This window comes from Vombatus ursinus, unplaced genomic scaffold (genome assembly GCF_900497805.2).
Source record: "Vombatus ursinus unplaced genomic scaffold, bare-nosed wombat genome assembly UNPS02014945.1, whole genome shotgun sequence".
In the NCBI taxonomy this organism is placed as follows: Eukaryota; Metazoa; Chordata; class Mammalia; order Diprotodontia; family Vombatidae; genus Vombatus; species Vombatus ursinus.
The window spans coordinates 23,677,978-23,691,100 of record NW_020954723.1 but is presented as its reverse complement, the minus strand read 5'-3'; the positions used below and the strand labels follow the sequence as shown (position 1 = coordinate 23,691,100).

At 35.3% G+C, this 13,123-nt stretch overlaps 1 protein-coding gene across 6 annotated transcripts in view; it reads right to left on the bottom strand.

Moving 5' to 3' along the window:
- Positions 1 to 13,123, bottom strand: part of MLH3 (mutL homolog 3) — a 32,385-nt gene that overhangs the window by 12,473 nt on the left and 6,789 nt on the right. For 5 of the 6 annotated variants that reach the window (XR_003567555.1, XM_027844853.1, XM_027844852.1 and 2 more), the window contains exons 3-5: positions 4,188 to 4,286; positions 3,433 to 3,518; positions 1,824 to 1,928 (exon numbers count right to left, since the gene is read on the bottom strand). Coding sequence is in view for 5 of the 6 variants with exons in the window: in XM_027844853.1 (XP_027700654.1) it covers positions 1,824 to 1,928; positions 3,433 to 3,518; positions 4,188 to 4,286 (290 nt within the window). In the remaining variant the exon portion in view is untranslated. The remainder of the gene's footprint in view (positions 1 to 1,823; positions 1,929 to 3,432; positions 3,519 to 4,187; positions 4,287 to 13,123) is intronic. The other variant, XM_027844855.1, reaches the window with a different exon arrangement.

Here is a 13,123-nt window from a genome sequence, read left to right as displayed (position 1 = left end):
AACGGGCAAATCACTCAACCTCTTAAACCCATTTAACCTCTTAGTTTCCTCCTAGGTGAAATGGGAATAATAATAAAATCTATAGCAACTATCTATAGCAACAGGGTTATTGTGTGGCTCAAATGAGATGTTTATAAAGATTAAATAGATTATATGAAAATGAAAAGCTTCTGCACAAACAAAATTAATGCAAACAGGATAAGAAAGGAAGTGGTTGAATGGGAAAAAAAATCTTTGGATCAAATGTCTCAATTAAGAGTTTGGTAAGGAACTGAGGTGGGACTTGAATTCAGGACTTCCTGACTCCTGGCCCAGCACTCTATGTACTTACTGTGCCACTAAGCTACCTCAAATAATAACAGAAATAATAAGGTGAAGGACACAGTGAGAAATTGAGGTGATGTAAAAACAAGAGATATTAATACAATTTTATGTATTTAAATTTTTTTTCATCCCTTAACCTTTGCTTGTGAAGCAAATTGTGAAAAGTATATGATCTGTTTCTCTTCTAACTCTTCTACTACGTGATGTTTAATATTCAGGTCACATACCCACTTTGAATCTATTGTGGCATATGGTATAAGATGTGAGCGTGAGCCTAATTTCTTCCAGACTGCTTTCCAGTTTCCCCAGCAGTTATTATTATAGAAAGTCTCATGTTTCTTAACGCTGTCTGCAGCTATCTTGTTCCAGTAAAATCCCTCCCCTTCTAATTGTGGGGTCCTAGCTTGACCCATGCGTGCGAAGTTGTCACGTACAACTTTCCCAGCTGTGGTGCAGTGTGCTCTGGGCAGCACTATCTGCTTGTTGGTACTTTTCACAGCTTGCTTCTTAATAATGTCTTTATTTTTCATTTATATGTTCACTCCTAAAGTCAGATAACCCCTATGAGTTTCTAATTTAAAGGTGCCATTATGACCTCCATTTTACAGTTGAGAAAACTGAGGCAAGCAGAGGTTAAATGATTTGCTCAGGGTCACACATCTAGTAAGTATCTGAGGCTGGATTTAAATTCAGGTCTTCCTGACTCCAGGCCCAGTGCTCTATTTGCTGTACCACTTAGCTGTCTCCAGACAATTCCCACTGTTGCAGGAACTGTCAACAAGGTAGTTTATTGATTCCTAAATATCTCACAACAGCAAGTGCATGATTCCGTGCAAAATTTTCTTAGCCCCTGAAAATGAGGGTAAGACCACTTTGCAGAGGTGTGGAACATTTTGTGGAAAGGCAGACTTTTTTTGACATATTGGTTAGTTTAGCTGAACTTCTTTCTTCCTCTTTTTTATTCATTTTTTAAAAGGGATGGTTCCGAGGAAAACGTTTCCAGGAGATATGCAGTAGGAAATGTAGGTTATGTAAAAATATTAGATATCAGTAAAATGCAGTTTTTGTTTTTGCTTTTTGGTGAGGCAATTGGGGTTAAGTGACTTTCCCAGGATCACTTAGCTAGTAAGTATCAAGTGTCTGAGGCCGGATTTGAATTCAGGTCCTTCTGACTCCAAGGCCAGAGATCTATCCACTGTGCTACCTAGTTGCCCCTAAAATGCATTTTTTAAAAAAAGAGAAATTGTGGGTCAGAACACGCAATTCAACCCTCTCGGATCTTCCACATTCCTAAACAAATTGCTTTCTTTGCAATACAAACAATTTCCCTTTGATTTCTTTGCCTTCTCCTCTTCTGTGGTAAAGATTATATGAAAACGATGACAATTTAACAACCTAACTAAGTACTCTGTACCTTTAATAAATGTAATTTGCTTAAAATTCAGCAGCTATTTTGGGCACTGCATGTGCTTTTTATTAAGCTTCGATCTATCTTTTACCTGCATCGAATGAACCATCTCTTTGGTAAAACGATAGGGATATAAGATGTTGTGAATTTTCACTGTTAGACTCTCAGCCTGTTCACTGCTCACATCAAGAGCAACCTATAAAAAAACCACAAACAATACTCCTTAAATCTAAATTTTTTAGATGTCTATATTGCCTTTTCCTGAAGGTTCTCAACATGCTTTTAGAAGCATTTATTTTCATAGCACCTATAGGTAAAAAGAATGAATATAGAGAATTAACAGAAATGTAAAAGAACCTATAAATTATAATTTTGTTTAAAAAAAAAACACCAAACTTCTTTTTTTAAGTAAAATCCTTTTTGAAAATTTCTGATGAAAATGATACTGTAGTCACCAACTTTAGCCAAGAACTACTGAACAGTCAGTAATCAATTACTGGACTACTACTTATCATCATCATCATCATCAATGAGAATTTATTAAGTGCTTATTATGTGCCAGGCACTGTGCTAAGTATTGAGAACACAAAGAAAGGCAGTAACAGCTCTTGCCCAGAAACAGCTTACATCCTAACGTGGAAGACAACATGCAAACACCTACCTAAATATACACAAGATATGTACTATGTCAGTGGGAGTTAATCTTAGAGGAAAGGTACTAGCAATGGGGGGTGGAGGTGGGGTGAGTGTGTGAAGCATAGGCTGTGAAAGGCCTCTTGTGGAAGACAAGATTTAAACTAAGTTTTGAGAAAGACAGGTAAGCAGGAGGCAGAGATGAGGAGTGAAAGCTTTCCAGACCTGGGGGACAGCCAGTATGAAATCTGTGTGTGAAGAGATGGAATGTCATGTATGCAGAATAATAACATGGCTGTTGTTGCTGGATTATGAAGTACACAGTGGAATGAAGAATAAAATGACTGGAAAGGTAAGAAGGGTCCTGGTTATGAAGGGCTTTAAAAGCCAGGTAGAAGATTTTATATTTGATCCTGGAGGACTAAGGACCCACTGCAGAGTACTGAGTAGGAGTGGGTGGTTTACATGGCCAGATTTGCCCTTTAGGAAAATCACTTTGGCAGCTCACATAGGACATTCGGTAATACTTACATTTCAGAGAAAATGTAGTGCCCAACTGGAATGACAAGCTATTGCATCACTAGAAGATGTACCCATTTATCTAATGATACCAATTTTTACTATGACTATCCTATAGTGGAAAAAGTACCAGGTCCAGAGTCAGGTGACTTCGAGGCAAGTCTCACCTATGAAATGGGCCATCTCTACGACTTCAGTAAGTCACTCAGCCTCTGTGGACCTCTCTCCTCATCAATAAAATGAGAGCTTTCGATGAGATGCCACTGAGGTCTCTTTCAGCTCTATGCCTGTGATCCTATGATTGTATGGAGTTCTGACAACACTTCAGGGCATGGACAGTTTTGGTCCATGTACTGGTTACATAAGAGATTTGCCCATAATGTCAAAGTTGCCAAAATGTTATTAATTTTAATGCCTTCTCTCTCCACAGATGACATTTCACTTTCCAAATATAGCAGAAATATTGCCAATTTCCATTACTGAGTCATCTGAAAATTAGTTTAGTCATTCATGTATTGACTCCAAGACTAAAGAAAGTTCAGACTCACCTCTGGATAGCGGGCAAACACTGGATTTTCCCACTCTGAGAACAAAGTTTGGAGAGAATCAGTACCAGTAGCTTTATCCACAGTATCTAACATAAAAGAAAAAATGTAAAGTTAGTTTTGGAGGCAAGGAAAATGGCAATCTTCTATTTTCTGTGGTTTAACTTCTGAAACTAAAATCACATTTTTAGTTGCCATATTCTACAATTTTGCAGTGTAAATGTTACCCCTAAATGATCCCAACATGTTCATATTTAAACGAGTTAATGGAATTATCTTCTGACTTTACAGCCATTATTCTAGACTGAACACAAAATGAAAAATGAAAAGACATGGATCAAAGTATCAGTTTTATTCCCTTTATTTAAACACTTTTGAAAATAGGGTGGGGGAGGGAAAGAGATAGGAAATGAAAACTAAAACAAAAACAAAAACAAAGTCTATAGCTTCTTTCTAATATAAGAATTTTGCTTAAATTAAAACACGTGCTGTATTTCCAATCTCTGACATCAAAAGAGGAATAATTTTTCAAATTATAAGGTACTTCAGACCATGTAACTGACCCTGGAGTCTGAAAAAGTAATTTCTGATCTAAAATGCATAAGCTGAATCACTTAGTTATATGGTTAAACAGGACCTTGGGGAATTTCTGGTTCAAGTCAGTCACAGCTGGCTCTGCTCAGGAACATTAACACATTTTTGCTTTGTTTTGTGAGTTAGGTGACAAGGTACTGTGTGTTCCAACAATCTGACTCTACCTCTGTATTCCTGTCTCATCATGGTCCTTTCTTCTCTAGTTTTACGAAGGAAGGGCAGGACAAGCTTGCTTCTAAATGGATGGCACCTGAACTGAAATCCTAAATATTGAAAAAACAAACAAACCCACCACACCAAAAATCAAAATAAGACAAAACAAAAAAACCCATTGTGGAAATTTCATACAGGGGACTGCAATCATTTAGATTACATAAAACTAACAGAAATACAAAGTATCTTTCCATATAAAATAAATGATCCAAGACAAAATGTAGTCCTCTGGATAAGACACCAAGATGCCCCAGTGAGGAAGAAAATTTTGGTGACTCAGACTAATCCATTTTAGGGATAAAATCTAAGGTCTCAGTTTCGTCATCTGGACAAGGAAGATGTAACGGAGCCGGCTACAGAACAGGAGTTCATCAAGTACTTTTCGGCATAACATTTTTTTTCTTTAATTTAGGGATGAGATGCTTAACCTTTCAATTCACATACAAAAGAGGCTCAAATCTTCTGTGACCATCAAAGAATAAAATGCACCTTTCCCACAGGAAAAATGCCTTGGTTAAATTCAAATTTAGGTTTGAGTATTTTTATATATTCATTGACTAATATGTACATTAATTGTACATGGTTGTTTGCATGTTATGTCTTCCTCTCCCCGTGTCTCCCCTTCAACTCTGCATTTGATTGTGAGTTCTTTGTCGGCAAGAACTATCTTTTGCCTTTCTTTTTATCCCCAGCACTTATCACCGGCCCCGGCACATAGCTGACACTTAATAAATGCTTATTGACTAAACAGTAAATATTCATAGAATCACAGGATTCCAGAGCTGAAAAGGATGTGAGTGGCCAGTTCTTTGGGTAATACAAAGAATTAAGACATGGTTTTGGACTTCAAAGGTCTTATAATCTAGTTGAGATACAATATATATTTGAATATTTTTATATATTAATTGATAATATGTAACAGAATTGTACATAGTTATTTGCATGTTGTTTCCCCTCTCCCCCTTCCCCCTTAGACTGTGAGCTCTTTGAGGGCATTCTATGTATCATATGCAGAGAGAGAGAAAAAGAGAGAGAGAGAGAGAGACAGAGAGAGAGAGAGAGAGATTTGACTAAAAATGCAAGGTTCTAGATGAATGATACAATAAATGCTAAAAGAGTTCAGATAACATAGAAATTACCATGAGCTTGAGTTCTAAATTTATCCCACAGATAATATAGAGCTGTTGATAGTTCTTCAGGAAGGGAGTGAAACAGTGAAAGAAATGTCTGAGGAAGATTAAACTAGCAGAGGCATGAAGAATAGATATGAGACTGAAGATAAAGAGACCAAGTAGGAGAATACTGCTATGGTTCAGGTGTACTGACTTAAACTAGGGGCATACAAGTGATTAAGAAGGAAGACATTTTGAAGTAAGAACTGACAAAATTAAGTGACTCTATATTATTCCCTAATATTACTGTCACAATTTCACTTGCGTAAAGTAAATTTTTCACCTTTTCAGCTCATTTTACTTTACCTCTTTTATCTCTGGTACAGTAGGGTCTTTCAACAGTTAAAAAGCACACATATTTCTAAAGGGCAATTTTCCCTGTCAGCTGAAATTGTTCAGAATAATTTCTTCCTGAAAATTTGTTTGAGTACTTAACAAATTTTATTTTTCATCAGGAATCCATGAGTTGACATGACCTTCTAAAGTTCATTACAAGGTTGACTGGTCTAGAAAGTTACGTTAGTTGAGGCGCTTTGAACATCAAGATTAATTTCACAGGAGCAGATGTTTACCCTGGTTATAACAGCCAAGATCTTCCCTCTTTATTAACAACTGCTGCACGGTGTATTGTGTTCCAGTTATTTTTTTTGGCACCATACCAGAAGCAAACGCACTTCAATAATATATATTGACATAATTAATGAAGTGCTTTGAGTTTGATCACACAATAAGCATGCTACATAAATTAGGACATGTAACTATATGTACTGAAAAGGTCATAGGTCCCAATGAGCAAACCTATATTCTCAGGAGCATTATTAATAGAAAGGATTTCCTCTTAAAAGTGATTCCTTGTCTGTAGCAAAATACTAAGGGATGTTTTGGAAAGTAGTGGTTTTACCCAACATTAAGCATCTTATAGTCTTTTGCTGGCAGTACCCATCTGAAAAAAAAAATTAAAAATTCATCTGTATTTAGGAGAAGCCTTTTAATATGTATATTGTTTTTAATATTTATCATTCTAGTGCAAATTTGGTGTTACTGCCAGATGGAAATCTGCTTTACCATTTCCTAACATCTGGGTCTCAACATACTGCCAAAATACTGTCACTTTTAATCTAAACTGAAAATTGAGAACTCAGAGTCCTAAGCTTCACTCTACTGCTGTCTTACAGTGTCACCTATGAGGCACCTTAAAACCTTCCAGAATAACAGCAACCAAATCTGTAAGGCAGTTATGTATAATCATTATTATAAAATGTTTCTGAAAAATTGTTATAGAAATACATACTATACTGAAGTTCAAATATCAGATTTTTTCAACTTCTAGAAATGAGGTTTTATTTACTAATATACAGTGAAAGAACAATAAGATGGGACTAAAATTTGCATGATATAGTATAAAGCATGATAAAGCACTGAATTTGAAATCAGGACATGAGTTAGAAACCTGCTTCAGACACCTACTAAAAATGTTTTTATCTTGAGGAAGACCCCTAACTACTCTATTCTTTCTCCTCATTTATAAAATAGAAATTATAATACCATCTATCTACAGAGCTATTCTAAAGACCAAAAGAGATAATGTATATAAAGTGCTTTGTCAACCTTAAAACACTACATAAATGAACTATTTTTATTGTAATTTTAACTTGTAGTAGTCAATTTCTCCTTGGGGGGAGTGGAGAGAGGGAAGGATTTAAGCTTAATTTTGTACTGATGATTCGGGTATCCTTAGAAAGACCAGTGATAATATTATTCATCACTGGGTCCCTCTAGTTCTTGACTAGAAGTCACAATAGGGTCTATAGTTCATTAAAAATAATGCCACTGGACTTCTGGGGATGAAACCAAGATGATGGAGAGGAGAAAGCACTCAGCTGAGCTCTCTCAACATCCCCCTCCAAACAACTTTAAAATAATGCCTCAAATAGAACTCTGGAGTAGCAAAGGCAACAAAAGGTCAAAGTGAGACATTCTTCCAACCCAAGACAACACAGGAGGTCAGAAAAAGAGATCTGTGTCATGGGGGTAAAGTATGGCCTGAAACCCATGTGAATGAAAATACCAGTGGTAGGACTAGGTGGTGGTAACAGAAGGAGCAACAACTTTGAGAGCTCTCAAACCAGAGATGGCAAGGGGACCTGACGACTGGTCAGAAAGAGATTACAGGGTACCCCTGTGCTAGCAAGGGACACAGCACCAGAATCTGTTCAGCAGCTCCACTGCCTATACCCACTTCTGGGTCATAGTTCAAGGATAGACAGGAGCACTTTTGGTCAAGAAGGAATGGAAGCCCTGAGGGGCAGTATCCCTTCTGGTCCCATGGGATCAAGGACCCTAAAGAAAAGTATCATTTCTGGTCCCAAGGGAACAGGGGCCCTTTCTGGTTAAGGACCAAAGTGCAGAGCAAGAAAACAGGGACCACACCTCGCCCCAGATCACACCACCTTAGAAGCAGTGAAAACTTCTAAACTCCCAAAACCAGCTATGAAAACAGCAGTGCAAAAAATGCCTGAAGCTTTGGACAGACTCTCCTACCCTCCCATGCCGGGAATGGAGTCCAACATTAACATAAAGTTCTAAATCAAGAAATAGGGTTACAAAAGAAAAAAAGAAAGAAATAGGGTGAAAAAATAAGCAAACACACACACACAAAGAATCTGACCATAAAAATCTACTACGGCGATAAGGAAGATCAAGACACAAACTCGGAAGACAATGAAGTCAGAACAGCTACAAGCAAAGCCTCAAAGAAAAAAATATGAAATGGATACAAGCCCAGTAAGAATTCCTGAAAGTGCTCAAAAAGGATTTTAAAAATAAGAGTGGTAGACAAAAATTAGGTAAAGAAATGAAAGCAAAGGAAGCAATTATGAAAAGACAGTTAATAGCTTGGTAAAAGAGGTTAAAAAAATTCTGAAGAAAATAACACCTTAAAAACACAATTGACCAAATGGAAAAAGAGGTACCAAATTCGCTGAAGAAAACTCTTTAAAAAGCAGAATTGGCCAAATGGAAAAAAAGAGGTGCTGAAGAATATAATTCCTTAAAAATTAGAACTGGGGATTATTTTTTCACAACATGACTAATGTGGAAAGATGTTTAATATGATTGTACATGTATAGCCTATATCAGATTGCACGGAAGAAGGGAAGGAGGGAAAAAATTTAGAACTCAAAATCTTATAAAAGTGAATGTTGAAAACTAAAAATAAATAAATAAATACAATTTAAAAGTAATTAGAATTGGGGAAGTGGAAGCTAATGACTCCATGAGACAAGAAACAATAAAACAAAGCTAAAAGAATGAAAAAAATAGAAGAAAATATGAAATATCTGATAGGAAAAACAACTGACCTGGAAAATAGATCAAAGAGAGATCACTTAAAAATTATTGAACTACCTGAAAGCCATTATCAAAAAAATAGCCTGGACATGATATTTCAAAAAATTATCAAGGAAAAGTGCCCCCAATATCCCAGAAACAAAGGGTAAAATAGAAATGGTAAGAATCCACTGATCACCACCTGAAGGAGATCCCAAAATGAAAACTCCCAGGAATATTATACCCAAATTCCAGAACTCCTGGGTCAAAAAGAAAATACTTCAAGCAGCCAGAAAGAAACCATTCCACTAGCACACAGCCATAGTCAGGATCATACCACCACAGTCAGGATCCCACCAGATTTAGCAGCTACTACATTAAAGGAGTGGAGGGCTTGGTGAAGGCAAAAGAGCTGGGATTATAACTAAGAATAACCAGCAAAACTGAGTATAATCCTTCAAGGGAAAAAATGTCTATTTAATTAAATAGAGGACTTTTAAGGATTCCTGATGAAAAAAACAGAGCTAAATAGAAAATCTGACTTTCAAATACAAGATTCAAGAGAAGCATAAAAAGGAAACATGAAAGAGAAATCATAAGGGACTCAATAAGGTTAGACTGTTTACCTCTCTATACGGAAAGATGATATATGTATCTTCTAAGAATACTATCATTAATATTATAGGGCAACTGGAAGGATTCTACCCAGAAAGAAGGTACTGGAGTGAGTTAATTATGTTGGGATGATATTAAAAAAAAAAAATTGGATAGAAGAGAAAGACGGATGACTTAGGAGAAGGAGACAGGGAGAGGAAGAATGAGAAAAACTATCCCAATAAAAGTGGCATGGAAAGAACTTTTACCGTGGAGAAGAAAACGGGTGTGGGGATGGAGAAGTGGGCAATGCTTGAATCTTTGAACCTAAATTGGTTCAAAGAGGAAAAAATTCTCTCTTTCTCTCTCTCTCAATTGGTAACAGAAAAGTATCTTAACCAACAAGAAAGCCTGAGGGGAAAGGGATGGGGGTGTGTGTGATAAAAGAGAGGGCAGATAAAGCAGTGATCAGAAGCAAAACAGACTTTAGAGGAGGAACAGGATAAAAAGAGAGAGAGAAGGATAAACAGAAGAAAATAGGATAAAGGGAAATGCACAGTTAGTAATCATAACTGTGAATGTGAATGGGATGAATTGACCCATAGCATATAGCAGAATGGATCAGAAACCAGAATCCAACAATATGTTGTTTACAAGAAAGACACTTGAAACAGGGAGACACACATTTAGGAGGGGCTGGAGCATAATCTATTATGCTTCAGCTGAAGTAAAAAAAGGCAGGGGTAGGGACAGCTAGGTGGTGCAGTGGATAGAACACCAGCCTTGGATTCAGGAGGACCTGAGTTCACATAACACTTACTAGCTGTGTGACCCTGGGCAAGTCACTTAACCCCATTGCCTAGGCAAAAAAAAAAAAAAAAAATTGGGGTAGCAATCATGATCTAAGACAAAGCAAAAGCAAAAATAGTCTTAATTAAAAGGGAAGCAGGGAAACTACATCTTGCTAAAAGGAACCATAGACAATGAAATAATATTAATACTAAACATATATGCACCAAATAGTATAACATCCAAATTCTTAAAGGAAAAGTTAAATGAATTATAGGTGGCAACAAACAGTAAAACTATACTAGTGTGGTACCTCAAATTTTCCCTCTCAGAGCTAGATAAATCTAACCATGAAATAAATAAGAAAGGAGACAAGGAGATGAATAAAATCTTAGAAAATGACAGATCTCTAAAGAAAACTGAATGGGAATAGAAAGGAGTATATACTTTTTTCTTAGCTATACATGTTCCTTCACAAAAACTGGCCATGTATTAGAGCATAAAAACCTTACAACCAAATGTAGAAAAGCAGAAATACTAAACTACCCTTTTCAGACCATAATGCAATAAAAATAAATTTAATAAAGGACTGCAGAAATATATATTAAAATTTAATTGTAAACTAAATAATCTAATCCTAAAGAATGAGTTGGTCAAAGAACAAATATAGAAATAATCAATTATTTCATTAAAGAGAATGACAACAATGAGACAACATTCCAAAATTTGTGCAGCCAAAGCAGGTACTTAGGGGAAAATTTATATCTCCAAAAGAGAGAAAAAGCAAATCAATGAAGTGAGCATGCAACTAAAAGAAAAAGCTAAAAGAAACCCCCAAATTAAAAATCTCCAATTAAACACCAAAATGGAAATCTTGAAAATCAAAGGAGAGATTAATAAAATTGAAAGTTAAAAAACAAAACAAAACACTGGACTAATAAATAAAACTAGGAGCTGTTCTATGGGAAAAAAACCTCCAATAAAATAGCTAAACCATTGGTTAATTTGATTTAAAAAGAAAAGAAAACCAAATTACCAATATCAAAAATGAAAAGGGTGAATTCACTAACAATGAAGATGAAATCAAAGCTATTATTAGGAACTACTTTGCCCAATTATATGGCAATAAATCTAAGAATTTAAGTGAAATGGATGAATATTTATAAAAATATAAACTGCCCAGATTAACAGAAGAGGAAATAGAATACTTAAACAACACTTTCTTAGAAATAGAAATTGAACAAACCATCATGAACTCCCTAAGAAAAAAGCCCCAGGACCAGATGGACTTACAAGTGAATTCGATCAAACATTCAAGGAACAATTAATCCCAATATGATATAAACTATTTGAAAAAAATTGGTAAAGAGGAAGTCCTACCAAATTTCTTTTATGACACAAATGTGGTTTTGACACCCACACCAGGAAGATCAAAAACAGAGAAAGAAAATTATAGAAATACTTCCTTAATGAAAGTTGATGCAAAAATTTTAAATAAAATACTAGCAAAGAGATTACAGCAATATATCACAAAGATCATATACTATGGCCAGATGGGATTTATACCAGGGATGCAGGGCTACTTCAATATCAGGAAAATAATCAGCATAATGGACCACATCAATAACAAAAACAATAAAAATCATAGGATTATATCAATAGATTAAAAAAAGCCCTTGACAATATACAACACTCATTCCTATTAAAAACACTAAAAAGAAAAGGAATTAATAGAACCTTTCTTAAAATGATAAGTTGTATCTATCTAAACCAAGAACAAGCATTGTCTATAACGGGGATAAACTTGAAGCCTTCCCAGTAAAATTAAGAGTGAAACAAGGATGTCCATTATCAACACTATTATTCAATATTGTACTAGAAATGCTAGCAATAACAAAAGAAAAAGAAATTGAAGGAAAATAGGCAATGAGGAAACAAAACTATTGCTTTTTGAAGATGATACGATGATGATACTTAGAAAACCCTAGAGAATCAATTAAAAAACTAACTGAAGCAATTGACAACTTCAGCAAAGTTGCAGGATATAAAAGAAGCCCACATGAATCATTAGCATTTTTATATACTAACAACAAAACCCAGCAGAAGAGATAGAAAGAGAAATTCCATTTTTAAAAAATGCAGATAATATGAATCTAACTGCTGAGACAAACCCAAGGATTATATAAACACAGTTACAAAACACTTTTCACACAAATAAAGAGATCTAAATAACTGGAGAAATATTAATTGCTCATGAGTGGGCTGAGCCATTTTAACAAAAATGATAATTCTACCTAAGTTAATTTCCTTAACCATGGCTATACCAATCAAACTCCCAAAGAATTATTTTATAGAGCCAAAAAAAAAAACTCAACAACAACTTGAAGAACATCTGGAAGAACAAAAGGTGAAGAAAATAAAGGGAATCAATGGAAAAAAATGTTAAGGATGGCAGCCTAGAAGTTCCAGATTTCAAACTATATTAGAAAATGGTAGTCATCAAAATAATCTGGTACTGGCTAAGAAATAGAATAATGGAGATAAGAACTCCAAATTTGACAAAAATTTCTGGGAAAACAGAAAAGAAGTTTGGCAGAAAGTGGGCCAACATCTCACACTCATACCACGATAAAGTCAAAATGGTTAAATTATTCTAGACATAAAGGGTGAAAGCATAAGAAAGCATAGGGGAGCATGGAAAAACGTACCTGTCAAACCTATGGATAAGGGAAGAGTTTATGATCAAACAAGGGACAGAGGATTACGAGAAGGAAAACAGATAATTTTGATTATATGAAATTTAAAAGCTTTTACACAAACAAAATCAGTGCAGCCAAAATTAGAAGGAACAAAGGAAACTGGGGGAAAATTACAACAACTTTCTCTGATAAAGACTTCATTTCTTAAATATATAGGGAAATGAGTCAAATTTGTAAAAATAAGAGTCATTCCCCCATTGATAAAAGGTCAAAGGATATGACCAGGCAGTTTTCAGAAAAATTCAA